This window comes from Lithobates pipiens, unplaced genomic scaffold (genome assembly GCF_037356315.1).
Source record: "Lithobates pipiens isolate NorthernLeopardFrog02 unplaced genomic scaffold, aLitPip1_a1.2 Scaffold_27, whole genome shotgun sequence".
NCBI classification, from domain to species: Eukaryota; Metazoa; Chordata; class Amphibia; order Anura; family Ranidae; genus Lithobates; species Lithobates pipiens.
In genome coordinates, this window is record NW_027507788.1 from 90,153,889 (window position 1) to 90,178,113 (window position 24,225).

General features: G+C 44.0%; 1 protein-coding gene across 2 annotated transcripts in view; it reads left to right on the top strand.

The window, feature by feature from the left end:
* Positions 1 to 24,225, top strand: part of SHANK1 (SH3 and multiple ankyrin repeat domains 1) — a 933,614-nt gene that overhangs the window by 577,671 nt on the left and 331,718 nt on the right. For both annotated transcript variants that reach the window (XM_077457204.1, XM_077457205.1), the window contains exons 10-11: positions 9,705 to 9,771; positions 18,430 to 18,712. In XM_077457204.1, the coding sequence (XP_077313330.1) occupies positions 9,705 to 9,771; positions 18,430 to 18,712 (350 nt within the window). The remainder of the gene's footprint in view (positions 1 to 9,704; positions 9,772 to 18,429; positions 18,713 to 24,225) is intronic.

Sequence of the window (24,225 nt, forward strand, 5' to 3'; positions counted from 1 at the left end):
CCACCCCAAAGCACCTTGTCCCCATGTTGATGAGGACAAGAGCCTCTTCCCGACAACCCTGGCCGTTGGTTGTCGGGGTCTGCGGGAGAGGGGCTTATCAGAATCCGGGAGCCCCCTTTAATAAGGGGGCCCCCGGATAACCGGCCCCCCACCCTATGTGAATGATTATGGGGTACAATGTACCCCTACCCATTCTCCTGTAAAATAAAGTACAAAAAAAACACAACACACAAGATAACATAGTTTATTGCACAGCTCCGGGGATCTTCCGTCTTCGGGGTCTTCTCGCTGGACTCCTCCGCTATCTTCTTGTAGCTCTTTTGCTAGCGGAGGAGCCCGGCATTCTTCTTCGTCGCCGCGGCCTCTTCTTCCGACTTCGGGGGTCTTGTCTCCCTCTTCGGTTCTTCTGCCGGGCCACCGCGCCATCTTATAGCTCTTTTACAGGCGGTGGCCCGGTCTTCTGCCGCCGCCGCCACCTTCAGTTCTTCTTCTTCTTCTCCTTCTCCTGGAGATGTTGACTCGAAGCTCTCTCCGGCCGCAATGCCAGGGACGCGCTGCGCTGTGACTTATATAGGGACAAGGGGCGGGGTCATCGGTTGATGTCACATGGGTTGATGTCACATGGCGACAGTCCCAGCATCCTCCGGGACTGTGACATCGTAAGGGGGAGGGGTCACCATGTGACATCAACCCATGTGACATCAACCGATGACCCCGCCCCTTGTCCCTATATGTCACCGCGCAGCGCGTCCCTGGCATTGCGGCCGGAGAGAGCTTCGAGTCAACATCTCCAGGAGAAGAAGAACAAGAACGGAAGGCGGCGGCGGCAGCGGTGGTGGCGGCGGCAGAAGACCGGGCCACCGCCTGTAAAAGAGCTATAAGAAGGCGCGGTGGCCTGGCAGAAGAACCGAAGAGGGGGACAAGACCCCCGAAGTCGGAAGAAGAGGCCGCGGCCACGAAGAAGAATGCCGGGCTCCTCCGCTAGCAAAAGAGCTACAAGAAGATAGCGGAGGAGTCCAGCGAGAAGACCCCCGAAGACGGAAGACCCCCGGAGCTGTGCAATAAACTATTTTATCTTGTGTGTTGTGTTTTTTTGTACTTTATTTTACAGGTGAATGGGTAGGGGTACATTGTACCCCATAATCATTCACATAGGGTGGGGGGCCGGTTATCCGGGGGCCCCTTATTAAAGGGGGCTCCCGGATTCTGATAAGCCCCTCGCCCGCAGACCCCGACAACCAACGGCCAGGGTTGTCAGGAAGAGGCCCTTGTCCTCAGCCTGGTATGGCTCAGGAGGGGGGGGGCGCTCGCTCGCCCCTCCTTTCCTGGCCGGCCGGGTAGTGTGCTCGGACAAGGGTCTGTTGTGGACTTAGGGGGGACCCCCACGCCGATTTTTTTCGGCGTTGGGGTTGCCCTTTTAAGTCCATACCAGGTGGTGGGGCCAGCGGCGTCTCCTTCGCGGGCCCCACCTACCTGGAGACGCGCTCGAAATGAGTGGACTTTCCTCCGCGTGTGTGGGCGAGTCCGTTCATTTCAAAAGTAGGGCGGATAGTACGGCGGACTTAGTACGCCGTAATAGTCCGCTAAAAAAGTGCCGTGTGTGGGCAAGTAGCCCGTTCGGAAAGTCCGACGGACAGTCTGGCGGGAAGTCCGCCAGACTAAGTCCGTCGGACAGACGGCTACGTGTGTACGCGGCTTTAGAACAAGTTGCCCACTGCCCAGCCTTTTGAGGAGCGAGAGCAACTTTAGCGACTTCTGTTTTTTTAAGTGGATCGGATTGGAGAAAGGCGGGTGTAAAAGGACACAAGTCCGTTTGCATCTGCCACTCTATAAAGAATGGAGGGTCTGATTGGGTCCACCTGAAAAACAGACAGGCACGTAGACCAGATTAGACCAATAGTGTTCTAGCTAGCACAGTTAAATGGTAGCTGTTGTACTTGGCAAAAGAATTGTGAAGTATTGCACATACACTCGTAATTCAAACACCCCTGTTGTATTGTGTCAACAGTATAATAAAAATGTATGCAAATTTTATTGGTGCTCTCCTCCATAAGAACTTTCTACGGTGATAGACATAGTATGTTAGTGCCACCCAATGGGGGTTTTCAAGAAGGTTAACAGCTTCTGTAATTGAACTCTTTTTTTTTTTTTTTTTTTCTAGCTGCTTTATTGTATCTGACTCCAACGCAACATATTGCCTTTGTTGCATGGGCAACAGCACAGCATGACCGCCTGCCATCAGCATATGTGTCATGTGACGTTTGGACCCTTTACCTGTTCACCTAATATGAAGCGTGATTAAGAAACATTGATACCAAGTTTTAAACAATTTTTGTCAGATTAAACAAGACTCCCTGCCTCCTTCTCCACTTTATCAAAAATGCATAAAATATTGGACCTGGGGTTCCCCTGCAGCCATCTGTTCTATGCTGGGTCTATTCTAGCTTTAAAAGCCATATAGGAATCAGTATATGGGCAAAACCTCCTTACTCCTAGGCATTACAACTGGATCAGTTGAGTCTTATTAGAGATTACATTAACTGGACAGTGAGATTCTCACAGACATCGTCCTATGCAATCACTAAAGCTTAATTACAGATATCTCAATAGCCATTCAACATGTTGCTGATCCATTACCAAGCATAAGCTTTTTTTATTATTAAAAAAATGTGTTTTAGGTATAAGTTGTCCTTTAGGCCCCATTCACACCTAGCGTAGCCTGAGCGGGCGTTTTGGGATATTTTTCACACATTTTCACGTGTCCTGCTTGTAGCAGGCAATTAAGTTGAATAGGCTGCCCTACTTAAGACAGATGTGCCGAAGAGGCTCCCGCTACTTTTTGTATGTTGAGCTTCATGTATTTGTTTACTACGCATTTTGGCGTCTTTGTCGCATGTTTTTCAGCACGCAAAAATTACATCTCCTGGCTGCATCTGGGGTTCCATTAAGAATTCATTTTTCACATGCTCTGAGAATGCATACAGAAAATTGTGTTTTCTGCATGCTCTACAAGAACGTGCATATGTAAATGCAGCCTTAGGGCACGACCCTCCCCCCTGAGTGCAGCCTATATAGTTGAATACTTACCTCTATCTCCTTTTCATATCTTCACTGTGTGGCCCTACCCAAAGATACAGTAACTTAGCTGATAGACTTGTTTCAGGTCTCTGCACTGTCCATGCCAGCTTCTATTTTAGAGAGAGATAGAAACTGATGGAGGGTCTGTTCCTAATTAACAAGGGGACTTCGGCAGTTTTCAGTATATAAAACTTCAGATCCCCACCAGATCAGACCTATAATGCAAGATCTAAATTGTTTATAGACAGCTCACATGCCTCTCTGCAGTGATTACAGCCCTCTCTCTTACCTTCCCAACAGAGAGGGGAGGGATTGGAGTATGCAGCTCCAGCTGAACTGGTTTGTGCTGTGTCTGTCACAGACACAGCATAGAGCACAGGGCAGAGCACTCCCAATTACCAACGTGGTCTGTTCGCTTTTTGTTAATAAGAAGCAGCTTCTGCTCTGTTCTTAGCTTAGAAGAGTGGTGCAGTCATAAAATTTGCACTACTCGTTCCTAATTCCCCCCATATGTGTCTAGATATAATTTGTAATTGTAAATATACAAGAGGAAAGCAGTATTTATTCGTTATGTAGTGCTACCCTTGCAAGAGCCACTGAGCACTGATTCCCCCATTCCTGCACAGACAGGCAAAGCGCATTTCCAACTTGCATCCAGGCACTACAATCCATGGGCTTGTGTTTTGTTTTATTGGGAAAAACAACTTGGAAAGGGTATAGGGATTATGGGATGCCCAACTTGACTTGAACAACAGATGAGGACAAACTTCCTTTTCTATGTACAAAAATGCAGATCCTAGACTGTACTTCCTCTGGAATAAACAAAGTCTCTATGGATCTGTAACTATATACTTAACGGACCAGGAGCTTTTAGTTCCCTTTAAAGAATTGGCACAAAAAGCTGCAAACTGTATGACGTATGTTGCTTCCTCTGTGGAACGTCTCCCAGTTCTGACACTTGCAGATATTAGCAGCCCGTCTGGCTGCTTAATTACCAGCCCACCTGGCTGTTCTGAAGCACTCCCCAGGGCAATGGAAAAGGATTTAGCACAACGCTGTCCTTGGAAGTATACTACATCTGGCAGTCTTTTCCTTGTATGTCCCTGGATGTGCTGTGGAACTCACACTGTTCTTTGCTCCCTTCTGCATTGGCAAGACTGCTGTTCAGGCCTCCAACTGATCAGCTCTTCCCATGCCAGCCCAGATGTCCAAAAGGTAATGGAAATTCCTCTGTTAGGCTTCCTCTCCTTCCTTTCCTCAGCTCTTTCCTGGAGGCAGAGCCCCCCAGACCTGGGGTGGACTCCCAGGCCACAGGACAGCAACCTCAACATTCTTCAACCAGATGCTCCTGCTGCCCAGGCTCCACCATATTTATGGGCAGGTTCAGCCAGACCTCCTGCCTGGGGATTGGTCCAAATTCCCATCAACATTCAGACCCAGCCTCTTTACCTCTGTCCACTAGCTTCTAGAAGTTTCCAGGGACTTCTAGAACCAGGGGGAGGCAAAAGAGGACTGGTCTGCAGAGCCTGCCAGACTGACCTAAGTCAGAACCCTGACCCAAATAACAGACTCCTACAACTACCATGAGTCGTAAAATACATTTACCCACATTAGTTGCACACTAGGGGGTGCTACACTTACATAAGCAGCTTCTGTTTTCTACTAATCCTTGTTTGTCAATGATAAGATTCCTATGATTGAAACCTATTGACAGACTGCAGATTCTAATGGTATGAAGCCCCCACAATGTTATTAGTAGCCATAGGTCATATTGTCTAATTTTTGTTCTATTCATGGCATTATTTTCAATGCAATTGCTTTAATTGTATACATCCTCCTTACTAATAAGTAGCAGGAAAACATTGAAAACAAGGAGTGGCGGGGACTAATGATGGGTAGGGGAGTTATCTATGATAACATCCAAGTAGGAGAGCATTTAGGGTGGTCCTTCTCTGTGGTCAGTTCACTAGCAGTCCAAAAAGTGGACAGGAGGTGGCACAAATTCCGCTGAGTTGCACTGAGGGGGTGGGATCAGAAAAGTATGTACATTTAGTTAAACATTTTTTGATGGATACAACATACCATATAGACTAGATTTAACCAAGAGTATGCAGTACTTTTTGGAATATTTAAAGCGGTATTAAACCCAAAAGCAAACCTTTATTATATTGCAACTTACCAAATCTTTAGATGTGATGGCTGCTAGACATGTGCGATTCGTTTCGTACGAATCTCAAATTCGTATGAATTTCTAAAAATTCATACATTCGGGAGGATCCGAAATACGAATTGCTGTGCGTCCGAATTCTGTACGGAATACGAACTTTTGTTTACGAATTCCGGATTTCGGACGACGACTTAGTCATTATGCTTATTATGACTTGCAAAAGACTTCTGTGATAGAAGTCAATGTAAGTTGCCTGAAGACATCAGTGAAGCACTTTCATCCTCTCTGGGCAGGCTGCCAAGAAAAGAACAAAGTGATACAATGTTTCTTCTTCAATGGGCTGAACTCCGTGTGTAGAAGTTCTCAGTTTAACCATTTAAAGACTAAATCTTTTCTGACACTTGTTGCTTACAAGTAAAAATCCAGTATTTTCTGCTAGAAAATCACTTTAGAAGCCCCAAAAATTATATATATATTTTTAGCAGAGACCCTAGGGAATAAAATAGCAGTTGTTGCAATATTTTATGTGACGCGTTATTTGCGCAGAGGTCTTTCAAGTTAGCCCTTTATTTTTCGGTCGACCTCTAGAGAGCACTGACAATAGCAGCGTGACATACAACAATGACACCTGCACCGTGATAGTGATCTGACACCAGCACCATGATAGAGAGCACTGACATCAGCAGCGTGACATAAAGCACTGACACCAGCACCGTGATATACAGCACTGACACCTGGACCGTGATATACAGCACTGACACCTGCACTGTAAGCAGCCCCAGGAGGAAGTCAGCATAGCACAGGGATGGTGGGAGCCCCTCATAATAAGCAGCCCCAGGAGGAAGTCAGCACAGCACAGGGATGGTGAACTTTACAAACCTACAGATCATATTTGCAGCCACAAAATAATTACTAGCTGTGCACACATAGTCCCACCACATGGTCAATGACATAACACATGTATGAGGTGAATCTGGGATCGACAACTACAAGCATTCTTTTTTATATGTGAAAATCTGAAAATTCAGGAATCTTGAGACAATGGAGGTGAGGGAAGGTGAGGGTAGGCAAAGAGGGTGCAGGAGATGATCACCAGCACCAGCACCGTGATATAGAGCACTGACACCTGCACCGCGATAGAGTGACCTGACACCAGCACCGTGACATAACACATGTATGAGGTGAATCTGGGATCGACAACTGCAAGCATTCTTTTTTTATATGTGAAATTCTGAAAATTCAGGAATCTTGAGACAATGGAGGTGAGGGAAGGTGAGGGTAGGCAAAGAAGAGGGTGCAGGAGATGTTCACCAGCACCAGCACCATGATATAGAGCACTGACACCTGCACCGTGATCATACTCATTATGAGGGGCTCCCACCATCCCTGTGCTGTGCTGACTTCCTCCTGGGGCTGCTTATTATGAGGGGCTCCCGCCATCCCTGTGCTATGCTGACTTCCTCCTGGGGCTGCTTATTATGAGGGGCTCCCACCATCCCTGTGCTATGTTGACTTACTCCTGGGGCTGTACCGTCCTCTGCTGTGCATATTATGAGGGGCTCCCACCATCCCTGTGCTATGCTCATTATGAGGGGCTCCCACCATCCCTGTACTGTGCTGACTTCCTCCTGGGGCTGCTTATAATGAGGGGCTCCCACCATCTCTGTGCTATGCTGACTTCCTCCTGGGGCTGCTCACGGTGCAGGTGTCAGTGCTGTATATCACGGTGCTGGTGTCAGTGCTTTATGTCACGCTGCTGATGTCAGTGCTCTCTATCACAGTGCTGGTGTCAGATCACTCTATCACGTTGCAGGTGTCAGTGCTCTATATCACGGTGCTGGTGATCATCTCCTGCACCCTCTTCTTTGCCTACCCTCACCTTCCCTCGCCTCCATTGTCTCAAGATTCCTGAATTTTCAGAATTTCACATATAAAAAAAGAATGCTTGTAGTTGTCGATCCCAGATTCACCTCATACATGTGTTATGTCACGGTGCTAGTGTCAGATCACTCTATCACGGTGCAAGTGTCAGTGCTCTATATCACGGTGCTGGTGATCATCTCCTGCACCCTCTTCTTTGCCTACCCTCACCTTCCCTCGCCTCCATTGTCTCTAGATTCCTGAATTTTCAGAATTTCACATAAAAAAAGAATGCTTGTAGTTGTCGATCCCAGATTCACTTCATACATGTGTTATGTCACGGTGCTGGTGTCAGATCACTCTATCACGGTGCAGGTGTCAGTGCTCTATATCACGGTGCTGGTGCTGGTGATCATCTCCTGCACCCTCTTCTTTGCCTACCCTCACCTTCCCTCGCCTCCATTGTCTCAAGATTCCTGAATTTTCAGAAGTTCACATATAAAAAAAGAATGCTTGTAGTTGTCGATCCCAGATTCACCTCATACATGTGTTATGTCATTGGCCATGTGGTGGGACTATGTGTGCACAGCTAGTAATTATTTTGTGGCTGCAAATATGACCTGTAGGTTTGAAAAGTTCACCATCCCTGTGCTGTGCTGACTTCCTCCTGGGGCTGCTTATTATGAGGGGCTCCCACCATCCCTGTGCTATGCTGACTTCCTCCTGGGGCTGCTTATGGTGCAGGTGTCAGTGCTGTATATCACAGTGCTGGTGTCAGTGCTTTATGTCACGCTGCTGATGTCAGTGCTCTCTATCACGGTGCTGGTGTCAGATAACTCTATCACGGTGCTGGTGTCAGTGCTGTATATCACGGTGCAGGTGTCAGTGCTGTATATCATGGTGCAGGTGTCAGTGCTGTATATCACGGTGCTGGTGTCAGTGCTGTATATCACGGTGCTGGTGTCAGTGCTTTATGTCACGCTGCTGATGTCAGTGTTCTCTATCACGGTGCTGGTGTCAGATCACTCTATCACGGTGTAGGTGTCAGTGCTGTATATCACGGTGCTGGTGTCAGTGCTGTATATCACGGTGCAGGTGTCAGTGCTGTATATCACGGTGCTGGTGTCAGTGCTGTATGTCACGCTGCTGATGTCAGTGCTCTCTATCACGGTGCTGGTGTCAGATCACTCTATCACGGTGCAGGTGTCATTGCTGTATGTCACGCTGCTAATGTCAGTGCTCTCTAGAGGTCGACCGAAAAAAAAAGGCTAACTTGCGTTTGAAATACCTCTGCGCAAATACTGCGTCACATAAAATATTGCAACAACCGCTATTTTATTCCCTAGGGTCTCTGCTAAAAATATATATAATTTTTGGGGCTTCTGAGTGATTTTCTAGCAGAAAATACTGGATTTTTACTTGTAAGCAACAAGTGTCAGAAAAGATTTAGTCTTTAAATGGTTAAACTGAGAACTTCTACACATGTTCAGCCCATTGAAGAAGAAACATTGTATCACTTTGTTCTTTTCTTGGCAGCCTGCCCAGAGAGGATGAAAGTCCTTCACTGATGTCTTCAGGCAACTTACATTGACTTCTATCACAGAAGTCTTTTGCAAGTCATAATAAGCATAATGAGCAATGTTTTTGCCTTTAAATTCATCGTAAAGAACGTTCGTACACGTTAACGAACCTAACGACAATTCGTATTTCCTACGAAACAGAATAGAATTTCGGACACGAAATACGAGTATGAATTAATTTTATTACGAATCGAAACGGAACAGAACGAAACAAATTTATTGACGGCGCCCATGTCTAATGGCTGCATTGATTTTCTTCGTTTAGACTTTTTTAATTTCATCTGCTGATCCAACCAGTAGGTCTATTGTTTTTCAAACCATTTAACACAGACATGGATGCTTAAAATGATTAGCTTTTATTTATTTACATAAAACATGTATACCGAAACTGTTGCTGTAACTGCTTATAAAGTGTGAGCTGGAGGTGTTTTCCAACTTGTTAGTGTATCTAAATCTGTTAGTACATCTAACACTCCCCCCCTTTCAGACTGACAATGCTGCTGTCCAAAGTTGCCTCCTGTGCTCCTTCATTCAGAGTGGGGGGCACGCCAACACAGGAGGTGTGTTACTAGCCAGATCACCAGGTAAAAACAGAGGGAATAAAATAAAAAATGGAGCCACCAAATCTAATGGTTGGTAAGCTGCAATGTATTACATATTTGGTTTTGGGTTTAATACCGCTTTAATTTTTTTTAACATCCCTTATCAGCTTATATTAGTATTCAATAAGCATGTTTGTTACAAACAGAGTAGCTTTTTCTTGTATGTATAATTTTTAATTTCCTCTCCTCAGCCTCTGGCTTTTATAGTCTGCATAATTTAGAATTATCAGTTACATTTCAGTGCACATTTTTTTTTTCTCTCTAATCATTGAGTATGAAAACCTACAATTTAAGCATTTTGTGTTACGTAATATTACTAAATCCAATTTCTATCCTGTCCCTCTTCTTTGCTTCATATTCCGTTCATCTCACACATAGATCACTGACTTCATGTTTCCTGACTTATTCTTCTTGCAGGTAGCCGTTATTTCAGGAAATTTTGAATTGGGGGAGTTAATTAAGAGCCACAGGGACACTGATGTCGGTGAGTAACTTGCTACGAAACATGAGTAATCCATAAAGCATGATGCAACATTTGATTTACACATTATATCTGTGAAATATAGTGTGGGTATCTCTTCAGTTGCGTTTGCACTCCCTAAAAAATATATCTCCATTTCCAAAAAAAGTTGGAATGCTGTGTAAAAGCTACATAAAAACAGAATGCAATGATTTGCAAATTTCATAAACCCGTATTTTATTCACCACAGAATATAGAAAACATATTAAAAGTTTAAACTGAGAAAATGTACAAATTTAAGAAAAAAAAAAATAAGGTAATTTAAGAAACTGATGGCAGCAACACATCTCAAAATAGTTGGGTCATGGCAACAAAAAGCTGGCAAAGTAAGCAGTACCGACAAAGAAGAACTGGAAGAACATTTTGCAACTAATTACATTAATTGGCAATAGGTCCGTAACATTATTGGGTATTAAAAAAAGAGCAATTCAGAGAGTAAGACCTGGTTCACACTTATGCATTTTTAGTGCGTTTTGCCTTTTGCAAATTTTCAATACAATCTATTTAACATAGTTTCCTATGGAACACATTCTGTAGTTAAAATCTGCAAAATGCAAAAAGCACTAAAAATGCATAAGTGTGAATGAGAAATAAGGATGGGCAGAGGTTCACCAATCTGAAAAAAGTGGCATGTACAAATTGTGTACCGTATATACTCGAGTATAGGCCGACCCGAGTATAAGCCGAGGCCCCCAATTTACCCCCAAAAAACTGGGAAACCTATTGACTCGTGTATAAGCCGAGGGTGAGATATGCCTGTCCATCCCTGTGTGTGTCCGTCCATCCCTCTGTGTCCGTCCATCCCTGTGTGTCCGTCCATCCCTGTGTGTGTGTCCATCCATCCATCCCTGTGTGTGTGTCCATCCATCCATCCCTGTGTGTGTGTGCGTCCATCCATCCATCCATCCCTGTGTGTGTGTGTGTGTGTGTGTGTCCATCCATCCATCCATCCCTGTGTGTGTGTGTGTGTGTCCATCCATCCATCCATCCCTGTGTGTGTGTGTGTCCATCCATCCATCCGTGTGTGTGTGTGTGTGTGTGTGTGTCCGTGCAGCCTTGTGTGTCCAGCCTACCTGTGTCCCGAGCCTCCGTCCGGTCCCGTCCCGAGCCTCCGTGTCGTCCCGTCCCGAGCCTCCGTGTCGTCCCGTCCCGAGCCTCCGTGTCGTCCCGTCCCGAGCCTCCGTGTCGTCCCATGCCAGGATCGCTGCTCTTCGTCGGCGCCCTGGCGGCCATTCCCCTGTTCAAAAGCCGCGCCTCCGCCTCCGCCTGTGATAGGCGGAACACTCAATTTCCCAGCAGTCAGTGTTCCGCCTATCACGGACATCGGCTCATCCGAGGATGAGCCGATGTCCGTGATAGGCGGAACACTGACTGCTGGGAAATTGAGTGTTCCGCCTATCACAGGCGGAGGCGGAGGCGGAGGCGGAGGCGCGGCTTTTGAAAGGTAGAATGGCCGCTGTCTGTCTGCTCGACACGCTGTTCGGGCAGTCAGACAGCGGTGACTCGAGTATAAGCCGAGGGGGGCACTTTCAGCCTCAAAAAAGAGGCTGAAAATCTCGGCTTATACTCGAGTATATACGGTATATATATATAAGGGATGTAGCCTAGTGGAGCATGTGAATATACGCAGCTGAGAGCAGCTTCGGTTTCTCCTGCCTCAATCCTTCACCACCCTGGATTGTTAGCGACTGAATCACCAAACCACACCACCTACACTGATGCAGAGAGTCCCCGCTCTGCAGTGAGGTGTGTTTTTCTTGTGGATGGTCAACCAAAAGAAACAACCGCCGGCCAAGATGAACATCACTGCCAAGATGGCCACCACAGCATAGCAGCACACTATGTCTCACCAACATCTACCCCTGATCTCTTTGGGGAAGCCCCTGATTCTTTTTCGAAATCCTCCCCGGGTGTCCCAGACCCCCCCCCCCCCCCCCCCGCATATATCCTCTACAATATCCCTCGCCAAGAATGAAGGGGATGGCAGGTTTGGGCCTACACTCTCAAATGTACTACGGACCATCAAGGTAAATCATACCGATCTAATGGGGATGGTGGCTGAACTTAAAAATGACTTGGGTGGAGGTGGAGGGGTCTGACCCGCTGGCTTTCCTAGAGAGCTGGCTGGAGCAGGAGTTCAGCCGTGACTAATTATCCACATGTTTTGTGACTGAAGGGGCCCACAGGGTTCCGGGTCAGCCTCTCCCAACAGAAAATCTTCCCTGCACCATGGTGATCCATCTGCTGAATTACAGCAACTCTTAATGTGTGGCTTGGTTCACCAATATGTCTCTCATACACAAGAGTCCCAGGCCCTCTTCCACAAACTTGGCACAAGCTGGTATGGGGGATAAAATGTTCAATCCCCATTTCACCTTTTTTTGAACACTGACTTTCTGTTTTTATTTCTTTTTGGTTTATGGGAACAGGCCATGCGCCCCGCACATGGTACAAATTTTGGGTTAAGGCCCGCTTTTTTTTTTTAGGAGTTGGGCAGGGTGGTTGTTACCTTCAGGTAACCTTGCATGGATATATGGATATATGGATGGATGAATGAGTGTGCACCGAAAATGTTTGGCCTACGATGCTGGGGCCTGTGACCGGAGTCTGGATGGTTCTGCCCTTCCTCCCCTTCCATGCCCCAATGATGCCTCTACTACACTATGGCTGATTTAATTGTTTGCTCTTGGAGTGTCCGTGGTCTGAACTCAACGTTCAAAAGAGCTTTGATTTTTGATCCGATCAAACATCTAAAACCACATATCTTGTGTTTAAAAAACTCATCTAATGGGTTCAAAAATCTTAGCATTAAAAAAACAATGGGTCTCCCATAACTACCATTCCACATATTCCAGTTATTCCTGGGGGGTGGCGATCCTGATCCGGAAGGAGCTGCCCCTTTCTTGTCATCAGGTAATCGCGGATCCCAATGGCCAGTTTATCATCCAACATGCCACTGTACATGGGGTTCCTATATTGCTAATCTCAGTCTACGTCCCTCCTCTGGTCACTGCCACAGTGTTTACAGAGCTGAGTATGAAGCTGTCTTCCCTACCACTTTACCCTATGCTTCTTGTAGGAGATTTTAACTCAGTACTACAACCTGCTCTAGATCGGTTAAAGCCTTCATTGTCTGAATATCTAAATTGTTCCATAAGTGGTGTGAAACTTATGGATATGCAAACCTCTGGCATTGGAAATACCCTACTGATAGAACCTTCTCATGCCATCTAAATCTTATTGTACCCTCTCTCCAGGATGTACTATGCACTGACCACCAGGGACCTCCTACCATCAGTTCAGTCTGTAGCCTACATATCCCATATGGTGTCTGACCATTCGATAGTACAGGTAACCTTAGCCCTGGGTCATAAACCCACATTTCGGGCCTGGAGGCTCAGTCCTCTCTGGATCTCCACGGCTGAAATTCACAAATCCATCCCGACTGATATGCTTCACTATTGGACCTCTAACTCTGACACCACAGCTACAGGACCATTGTGGGATGCCTTTAAGGCAGTAGTACGTGGCTCCTACATATGCTGTATCAAACACTACCGATCTACTGGGAGAGCCATAAATTCTGCCTTAGAACAGTCCCTCGACGCTGCTAGATCCCAACATGTAGCAAACCCATCCTCTGAATCTCGTGGGGTGTTGGGGGAGGCTCATAACGCATTGCAACTACAAATGGTTGATGTAACAAAAAACAGCAACTGCAGCTTTCTGCTCGCATTTACGAGCACGGGGGGAAAAATGGAAAGCTGTTGGCCTTCCTTGCAAATACTGACTTTCAAGATAGCTCAATCCCTGCCATACAACTCGCTGAAGGGTCTGTTTTGTCCGATCCACTGATTATCAACCAGGAGTTTGCATCCTACTACCGTGAACTCTATGATGACCAGGTGATCCCTCCAGAGACTGCATTTACTGGATTTTTCTACTCCATAGGTTTCCCTGTACTTAGTGACTCTCAAAGACTCCTCCTGCAACAGCCCCTAACAATTGAGGAAGTGGATACGGCTATTTGCTCTCTACCTCCCTCCAAAACTCCTGACTTAGACGGTCTCCCCTCTGAGTGGTACCAGACATATATAGCGAAATATTGGCCCCTAAACTTCTCTCCATTTTCCGAGCATCCCTGGATTTGGGTAGGCTTCCTGACTTGATAAAGGAGGCCCTTATTGTGGTTATACCTAAGCCTGGAAAAGATAAACTATTATGTGGGTCCTACTGATCCATTTCCCTCCTCAATAACGATGCAAAAATATTAGCCAAAATTTTAGCACTACGCTTACAGAAAGTTATCCTGTCACTTATCACTCCTGATCAATCTGGGTTTATGCCAGGCCAGAGTACCTTTGACAACATCCAGAGGCCTTATCTACATATCCATAAGGCTTTGATAGATAAATGCAGTGGTCTAGTACTTTCTTTAGATATACTGAAGGCATTTGACACTGTTTGGCGGTAGTTTTTATGGGAAACTATGTCCCAGATGGGCTTCGGTCCACAGTATGTGAAATGGGTATGCTTGCTATAGGCGGATCCAAAGGCTAGAGTTTGTACTAATACAGAAGTCTCCTTACCTTTTCCAATAAAGAGAGGTACCCGGCAGTGGTGCCCCCTCTCTCTGCTTCTGTTCGCTCTCGCCATTGAGCCTTTTGCGTTGGCGGTGTGGCACACAGAGATTGGGGGGATCTGCTTTGGTCCGCTGGAGAAGATTCTCTGTATGCGGACGATGCTCTCATATACCTTGATTTCAAGGAAAGCTCTTTCAACAAGTTATTGCAGGTAGTGGGAGAATTTGGTGGGGTGACTGGTCTGAGGGTCAGCTGGGAGAAATCCATAGCTTTTCCCAAGGGTCCCTCCTTTCCCACAGACTATCTAGAGAACTCTGGCTTATGTACCTCCCATACTTTCAAATACTTAGGGGTCTATGTACACAATGACATTTCCAAATATGAGATGCTTAATATTGCCACAATTATCAGCCAGAAGACGGATAAGCTCCGCACATGGTCAACACTGCCACTAAACCTCATTGTTGTTGTATTAATATCTTTAAAAATATTTTTTTACCAAAATTTCTCTACTGTTTTCGAGCTGCCCCTGTCTTTCTTCCTAAAAAGCTTTTCTTGACTATTGAATCCGTCCTCTCATCTTTCCACTGGAATAATGCCCATCCTCAGATTGCAAAATCATTTCTGCAGGCATATGTACCTTCTTGTGGTCTTGTGTGGCCAAATTTGTGTGATTATTTCATTGCATCTCAACTTACATATATCTATGAATGGTTACATGCTGACCCTCCGACCCCCTCGACAGCTGTTCTATTAACCTTGTTTGATTCGACCACCTCCTTTAAAGATGAGTTGCATAAAATACAGAGGTCTAGGTGGTCCTGTTACTCCGCCATTGACGTAGGCTTCCTGGCATGGAAAGAAGGGGAAAGTATACTCAGAATATCAGGTCGGGGACCATCGCCACATGCTCCCATATGGAACAACTCCAACCTCCCTGAGATCTCTGGACTCCCAGACTCAGCTTGGTGGGCTTGTCTTGAGGTCTCTTGCATGTAGTCCATGGAAAGGAGCATAGATAACAAATTCTTCCTTAAATACCTGTTACTCTGGCACGCCATCTGTACACAACTTGGGACATTTACTGTAGAGCTCACGGAGACCCCTATGGAAGATTTACTCTCCTATCACGAACTTACCAAATTAGTGACAACATTCTATAACAGACTGTCACTGAGGGGGCCTGACCCATTTCAGAACTCACGTGGTAAATGAGCTTGGAAGAGGCCACAGAGGTTTTCTTTCAAGATATTATCAGTACTGCTGACCGATTTATCCAATTTAAATTTATACACCACTTACAATACACTCCAGCCAAACTGTCCCGCATGTTCTTAGGTATTACTGCTGCTTGCTCCAGATGCAGACTTACTTCATATGTTCTGAAGCTGCACAGGGCTGGCCTCTTGCTGGAGGGATCTGTTCAGTTTTTTCGAGAACCAACTAACACTTCCTATATCTTAGACTCTGGAGGTTGGACTCTTAGGTATACAGAACCCATACTCAAATCCTACTCCAGTTTTACTCTCCAACGATGCAAATCGCATAATTAATGGGGAACTCCCCAAACTCAGACTAATATATAAAAGTAGAGCTTGTACAAATAAATTCACTAAAATATGGCAGCCATGTCTGGATGTCACTAATTCATTTTGGGGCAGTCTTGTCATACCAGATAAACTGATCAAGCTTGAGTTACAGTGAGTAGTACCCTCGCTCTTCAAGAGGTAATTAAATAGTCGAATTGGAAGTGGCTTCATATAATATCTATCTTTTGCCTCTTTTAAAATCAAGAGTGAGGTGCATAAGAGTGTAATAGTGTGTGAGTGACTGCTGTTGTTTTGTTACAGTTACCCTACTGGCTGCATCCTGATTCCTTGATCACTACACCTCATATAGGGGAAAAAGGGAAATGTTTTTCCAGGGAATTGGGGTTATGATTGTGCTTTTTGTGTCATGTCATTGCTCTCAATGAGTCACCAAGATCCACAAAGATGTACTTGTTTTTCTGCAATGCGTAACTGGTGCCTTGTTACCCCCCCCCCCCTTTATTTACTTTACTGTATTGTTTCTTTTGTGTTTACTTGTAAAACTTATAAACATCTTTGAAAGAAAAAAAAAATTATATATATATATATATATAAAATAAGGGGAATGTGTGTTACAGATAAAGAACGTAAAATTCCTCTGTTTTCAGTACTGCTTTAAGCCATTAATTTTGCTAATTTTTAATCTGCCATTCCCTTTATTGGTTATTATTATATTATTTTATTTTAATTTTACTTACCTATTTTCAATGGGGGAGCACAAGTTTAATTATCCTTCAAATGACCTTCCTTTTTCGAAGCTCCAGCCTAGTATCAGAACCACTTCTCCTCCAACATTAGTGCCTGACCTCACAAATGCGCTTGGTCAAAGAATGGTCAAACATTCCCATAAACACACTCCTAAACCTTGTGGATGTGGACAGCCTTCCCAGAAGAGTTGAAGCTGTTATAACTGCAAAGAGTGGGCTGACTCAATATTGAACCCTACTGACTAAGACTGGGATGCTATTAAAGTTCATGTGCGTGCAAAGGCAGGCATTCCAATACCTTTGGTTGGTAATGTGTATATTTATATGGAAAATCTACAAGTGAATGATGGATGCAGCATTTTAGTGAATTTTCAAAACACAGAATAATTATTGGCCAAAAAATATCAGTTTTTGATACTTTCTCAAATGTCAGATTAAAGTATTAGAAATTTGTTGCAGATCAGTTCACCCACAATTGAGAAGTACTAAGACCAACATATTCAGCCTATGGGGAAACTTTAGTTTGGTAATATCGTTAACTTAGGCAGGTAGGCAGGTGCATTCTACTTTCTCCTACAGGTGGTACTCTGCTGCAGCGGCACTGTAGTTGTAGAGGAAGTCTAGAGGAACATAGTTCCGCTATGGTTTCCTGTGTCACTGGGAAAACTATCCAATTGGATGCCGCCACCCCATGTGACTCTCGCAGACTTCTTGGGTCAGGCAGAGCCTATTTAAGGCTCTGGATCCCAGGTTTGGTGCATATTTTGTGAGTGAGTAGAGTAGGGACAGGTACCCCGCCTGGTAGGGACAGAACCAGTGGCGGGAAATGAAAGGGTAAGGTTCGCAACCTCTCTGGACATTTTCATGCTTGAGCAAGTGACGGCCAGGCCACACTCTGCCCCTCTCAACAAGCGCTGTCAGTTCAGCTGAAACCTGCTCTCTTCCTGTTGTTGGACCTGTGCGTGTTCCCAGTTGTGTTGCCTTCCCCACTGGGTTTATTGTGAACTGTCTTTTCATTATTTCAATACAAGTACTTTCTTCGCACCTGGCCTGTGTGTGTGTTATTGCCACCGCACCACGCTGCACCCCATCTACATGCTTATCTGAAAAAAAGCCAAACTTAGGTTACCTCAGTCTTGATGGGCGATCTTGCCTCTAGGCTCATGGATGCAATGAGAGGCTTTTAGTGAATTGAACCTACCCATTTCATGGAATTTGTTTTGTCCGCAGTACTATTAACATATAACTAAAGTCAAAACGTTTTGTTTAGTTTTGGACAGAGTGGAGAGGGATTAGAACACTTGAAAGTTTTTATTGCTTTCTGTGCCCCGATTAGGAAGAGTCATCCTCTCTATTTGTCCTGTTTATCAATATTACTGAAAGTGAAAGTAAAAGAAAATCCCAAATTTTGGGTTGTCCCCAGAAAAGTAATAGAGGGGAAATCTTCCAATGTTGATAATGATTCTGGTGGCATGGGGGACCCCAAGAGATTCCCTTAATTTGCAGGGATTTCCTGTTTTGGCCATGGCACAAGAAGTGAATGTAAATCTCCCCAACGGGGTACAGATGGCAAAAAATAAACCAATAGGTTATAACCCTCCCTTAAAATTTTTGCCTGTAGTTCTACTAACATCGAGGCTTCTAAACTTATGTCTTAGTGATTGATAATCGTGCTCCTTTCACCTATTCATAGTTAGCTACTGCTTCTTAACCATAATATATCTATGTTATATTTTTATACAGTACCCTTTCAAGAATCTCCTTCCTATGCCGTCCATCGCAGAGAAAGTGGAAAAGCTCTCTCTGTTCCCCATGTTCTTCTACGTGCCAATAGTGACAACAGCCTCTCACTGCCTGACTGGATGGTCTTCTCTGCATCCACTGCCAACACTGTCACTCTGCAGGGACAAAAATCCTCAGGGGGAACTCTACGAAGCTCCAGTAGTCCACGAGGGGCTCGAAGCCGATCACCTTCAAGAGGACGCCATACGGAGGAGTCGAAGAAACAGCCACGTGGACGCCCCAGGTAAATTAAAATACATGAATTAAATATATATTCACATTTTTTTTATAGGACATTGATGAGATAATTATACCTTTTTATTTGGTTTATTTGGAAATCATGTCCAGTTTAAAAAGTACATGTTTTATATTTCTTTTTAATTCTGTGAATATTGAATATTACAAGTATATTTCATGCTTTCCACTTGCAGTCAACAAATGGCAAGTGACAAGCAATCCACAAAATAAGTCATATGCCATACTGAACAGAACTTTAATTGATATACTTAGAAAACACACTTAAAAAAAATAATAATATAAGTGACCATGTAATTATTAAAATAGATCAGTTGATTTGATTCTTTTAAAATGATCTTTCAGTTAAAAAGGAACTGCAGTTTGCTGACATTATTTGTAATAAAAACATATTTGCCATTCTCAAGCTTCCCTCCAACCACTTTGCATATTATTTTATACATACTGTGATTCTGTACTTGCCAAATATGCTGCAGAAATCTCCCTCCTCTAAGTCTGGATGCAACCATTTAACTGTGTAAATCCAAGAAGTGAACAGCGCCTCCTGTAGCACGCATCGGGTGCGTTCTGTGACCGCTGTATTCTTTGGACACAGCTGATCACCGATCGGGGTAAAGGGCCAATAACAGCAGCCTTTACCATGTGATCAGCTGTGTCAAATCGCAGCGGATCACATGTAAACAGTTATCTACATTACTTTCCTTCCATGCCGTGTAAGGAAATGATGCCCCCCTTCTGGCCATCATTCACACTGATAATCACAGTGCTGATCATCAGTGCAGCCCTATCAGACCAGTCTCATCAGTGCCGCCTATCAGTGCAACCTCATCAGTGCACATCAGTGAAGGAGAAAAATTACTTATTTGCAAAATTTTATAACAGAAACTGGGAAAAATATTTTTTTTTCAGAATTGTCAGTCTTTTTTTGGTTTCTTTAGCAAAAAGTAAAGAAAAACATCTGTGATTAAAGATCAAGAAAGCTCTATTTGTGTGAAAAAAATTATAAAAATTAAATTTCATATGGGTGCATGACCGATAATCAGATACGTTTTCAATGTGTGACAGCTCTGAAAGCTGAAAATTGGCCTGGTCAGGAAAGGGGTAAAATTACCCAGTAGACAAGTGTATAAAATGGAATCAATAAATGTGCCAAATAATGAAAATATGAGCTAAACATAAGCAAATATATCACATCATATAAATATACAGTGATGAAAGTGAAATCACCAAAAAGTGAAAATTAAAAAGTAAAAATGTTTGAGTCCACATAAATAAAGGCCAGAAATATCTTCACTGCTAGTAAATGTCAGCCAGGTGGAGATGCAGGAAATAGTGCAAAAAAGCCACTCCACCAAGAGTTAACACAAACGTCTTACCACATGAGATGAACTCAAAAGGAGTTCAAACTGCACCCTACTGCCGCTCTGCTACAAATCTTCAGACTGGAAACTCAGCAGTAGTTGACTCTCATAGTGTTGTAGATACAAAAAATGCTTCTATTTATTTAAACAATTACACTTACAGTGCCACATGAAATAATCGCATCTCTGTACCAATGTGCACCACCGGATCTCCCACCATCATGCGCAATGACGTAACTTGTCTGGCCCCGGCCAAAACATTTCTCTATAACAAGCGTCTTTGGAGAATAGAGCATGGGTCTCTAAAATGTTCAAATATAGGGCCAGTTTACTGTTCTTCAGACTTTACGGGGCTCGATTGTGGTTAGCATCAGTGAAAATAAACATGGCCTCAGGGTTGGTTGTCAGTAGGAGGAAGAGTAGTGCCCCAGCATTGGTATTAGTAGGAGGAATAGTACCCATCATTGGTATTAGACATGTGCGGTTTGTTTTGTACAAATCAAAAATTCGGACGAATTTTCGAAAATTCGTACATTCGGAAGCATCCGAAATACAAGTTTCTATGCTTCCGAATTGCATACGAAATACAAATTTCGTTCACGAATTTCAGATCCAAATTTCATTACAACGGAAACGTGACTGGTATTTTGTTGACCGATCAGAGGTTTTCTTCTGCTGCTGAGTGAGGGTTGGGAAAATTACCTTTTTTAATGTGGGAGGTACCAGTAGTCGATGGGAGATTCATAATCAGACAATATAAGAATGTTCTTTTAATATCGTTTTATTATTGTCATAATAATTACGATTATTCGTTATGATGAAGTTAAAAACCCAGGAAGTCAGCACAGCACAGGGATGGTGGGAGCCCCTCATAATGAGCATGATGAGTCGACGACTGCCATATTGAGAAAGGTATTTTTTGCTTTTTAAATTTATCATAACGAACGTTCATAATTGTTCTGAAAAGTTAACGAACTTAACATAAATTTGTATTTCGTACGAATCCAAATTGAATTTCGGACACGAATTACGAAATACAAATTAACTGCTAATACGAAACGGACCGAAATTAAACAAATTTATTGAAGGCGCACATGTCTAGGTATTAGTGGATTATATAGTGCCCTATTGTTGGTGTCAGTGGGAAGAATAGTGCCCCAAGGCCTGGATAAAGACTAGCAAAGGCCTGCATCAGGCATTTGGGGCACGGTTTGGAGACCCGGAATCGAGGCTTAATAGATTCTTAAATTATTATCACCGGTTTGCAGATTAGGAACATGGTGGTAATTTAAACCAGCTTTGAGTTGGTCTACAGAGGTATGCAGAGTGGTAGTCCTAACTACCGACATCTGAAGAACCTGTCACTATGGCAGAGACAGATTCTTGAAATATTACTGGCAGTTTACAGATTAGGAACATGGCAATGATTAGGACCAGTGCTGAGTTGGTCTACAGGGGTTTGCTGATACCTCTGGGCCATGTCTGTGCTGGGAAGCTGTCATGGATGTGACCTTGCATGGTACGGTAACCTTGGCCCCATTCAGGTTTTGGCCAGGAGATTCCCCGGCCTAAAGCTAAATGTAAGCAAAAGGGCCATGGATACTGATGCTGTCATAACCCATATATGACAAAGCCTATATGTAGGAAATTAATTGTGTCACTAAGTGGGCAGAGCCGGTCTAGGAAACAACATTTTTACTTTTGCTTGACTATTGCATGGCAATCGGTGGATTTGAAAGTGGCCAATATACTGAGCTATAGATCCATCCACGGTGACATGCTGCCAATCAACAGTAAGGCTGACCTGCTGGGGTACTCTCAGGTCCTCATCAGGTTCTGCCCATCACTGCTATAAAAGTTGTTAGTTGTACACCTGTCAGTGTGACCAAAAGGAAGAAGGGTTCAGTAAATACATTACAACCTCAGTGCCCGACACTGACTGATTCATTCACTGAGCTGTGACAGGTACATGAATTGACCTCCAATACCAACAATTTTTGTGTGGTGGCTATCGGTATTCTAAAGGGTGCCTACAACATCCTTGAGGAATTCCTCGCACTATGTTAGCTGTGCCTTTGAAAATATTGCTGTACTACTACACGTAACCTATATATACTGGCACTGCAGTTCAATAGAAAAGCTTTGATATGTGATAGCCTCTAATCTCCTTGACATCTGATCCCTGGCAGGAATATATTAGCAATGAGTGATTCAATAATTATAATATTAAAGCAACCCGGGTGCTGAAATATAAATTTATAACTCCAATAGCGCCTGAAAAGAATGGACTATGGGGGGAATTAACAAAGGCAAATGTGTACGTTTTGAGGTGTAAACATTGGTACAATGTCCAAGCTTTAACAATGTTGTAAGACAAGCTAAAGGTGCTCCAAATCACGCTAGAGGTGCTATGTGACAGTTTTTGTGGATGTCCAAAATAATGAAGCACTTGCGCCAATGTTATCAAAAATTGCTCTAAAATATATACTATTACTAGAGTATTCTAAATACTGTAGTAAGGGGGGATGACAGTGGCAATCGGCATTGCAGAAAGGATAGGAGAGGGGGGTGTATATGAACGGCCATTGGGGTGCTGTAATCCTGCCCCCATGGAGTAAGCACGCTTGAATATGGCACAGCACCACCACGAGCCAAGCTAACAGATTGGTATGTGCCACTTTTCTTCATTATTTTTACTTTTTTAACCAATGACACCACCGAGCTTCTAATTTACTCCCTGGTTCTCTCTCAGCTCGACTACTGCAACTCCTTCCTCATTAGATTGCCTTACATAGACTATCGCCCCTTCAGTCCATCATTAAAGCTGCTACCAGACTAATCCACCTTACCAACTATTCAGTGTCCGCTACCCCTCTCTTCCAAGCCCTCCACTGGCTTCCATTCACTCTTCAAATAAAATTCAAAGTACTAACAATAATTTGCAAAGCCATCCACAACTTTGTCCCCATCTACATTACTAGCCTGATCTCAAATTATCAACCAAGCCGCTCTCTTGTCACCTCCAGGATTTCTCCAGAGCTTCTGCTTACCTCCCCCCAATCTGTCCTACTGTCTTATAATCTATCCATCTTTAGACGATCCCTGAAAACCTCTCTCCTTTAAAGAAGCCTATCCTGCTTATAACTAATACACTGTTTTACTTTCTCCATCAGCTCATCCTGTATAATAATAATAATAATAATAATAATAATTGGGCACAGGAAAAGGGCTGTTACAAGGATTTCTGTCTACATAGGTGAAGGTGCAATTTGATCTCCTACCTTCCTCCCGGCACTTCCCTCCTACGCTGGTATGTTCTTGACATTGCACTAGGGTTTCCACGTCATCCCTTTAAAACCAAACATATGCACAGGTTCCGTGGCTGCTTAAGATGGTAATTAACCGCTTGCCGGCCAGCTGCCTTCCTTATACTGCAGCTGGTCACCACGATCCCGCAAATCGCCGTCATTTTACGTTGGCTCATGGGATTAGAGTAGCAGGTGCCCGCGCCGCCAGAGGTGCATGTGCCCGCTGCACTGCGGGGGTTCTGATGCTCATGGCCTAATTGTTGCAATGACCGCCAGCCATGAGCGATCGTGGGCCACGTCAACGCACAAATCCCTGTTCTGTTCTGTGAGGAATGACAGATCATAAGTTCCTAATAGCTAGGAACCACGATCCGTCACTTCCTCTAGTCAGTTCCATCCCCCTTCAGTTAGAAACACACACAGGGAACACAGTTAACCCCATGATCGCCCCTAGTGTTAACCCCTTCCCTGCTTCCTTGCCAGTGACATTTTCACAGTAATCAATGCATTCTTATAGCAGTGATTGCTGTATAGATTCCAATGGTCCCAAAAATGTGTCAAAAGTGTCCAATGTGTTCACCATAATGTCGCAGTCCTGATAAAAATCCCAGATAGCCACCATTACTAGTAAAAACAAAACAAAAACAATAATAAAAATATGCTATAAATCTATCTCCTATTTTGTAAAAGCTGTAACTATTGCACAAACCAATTAATATACGCTTATTGCGATTTTTGTTTTTACCAAAAATATGTATAAGAATATATATCGGCCTAAACTGAGAAAAAATGTGCTATTTTTAAAAAAAAATTGGGATATTTATTATAGCAAA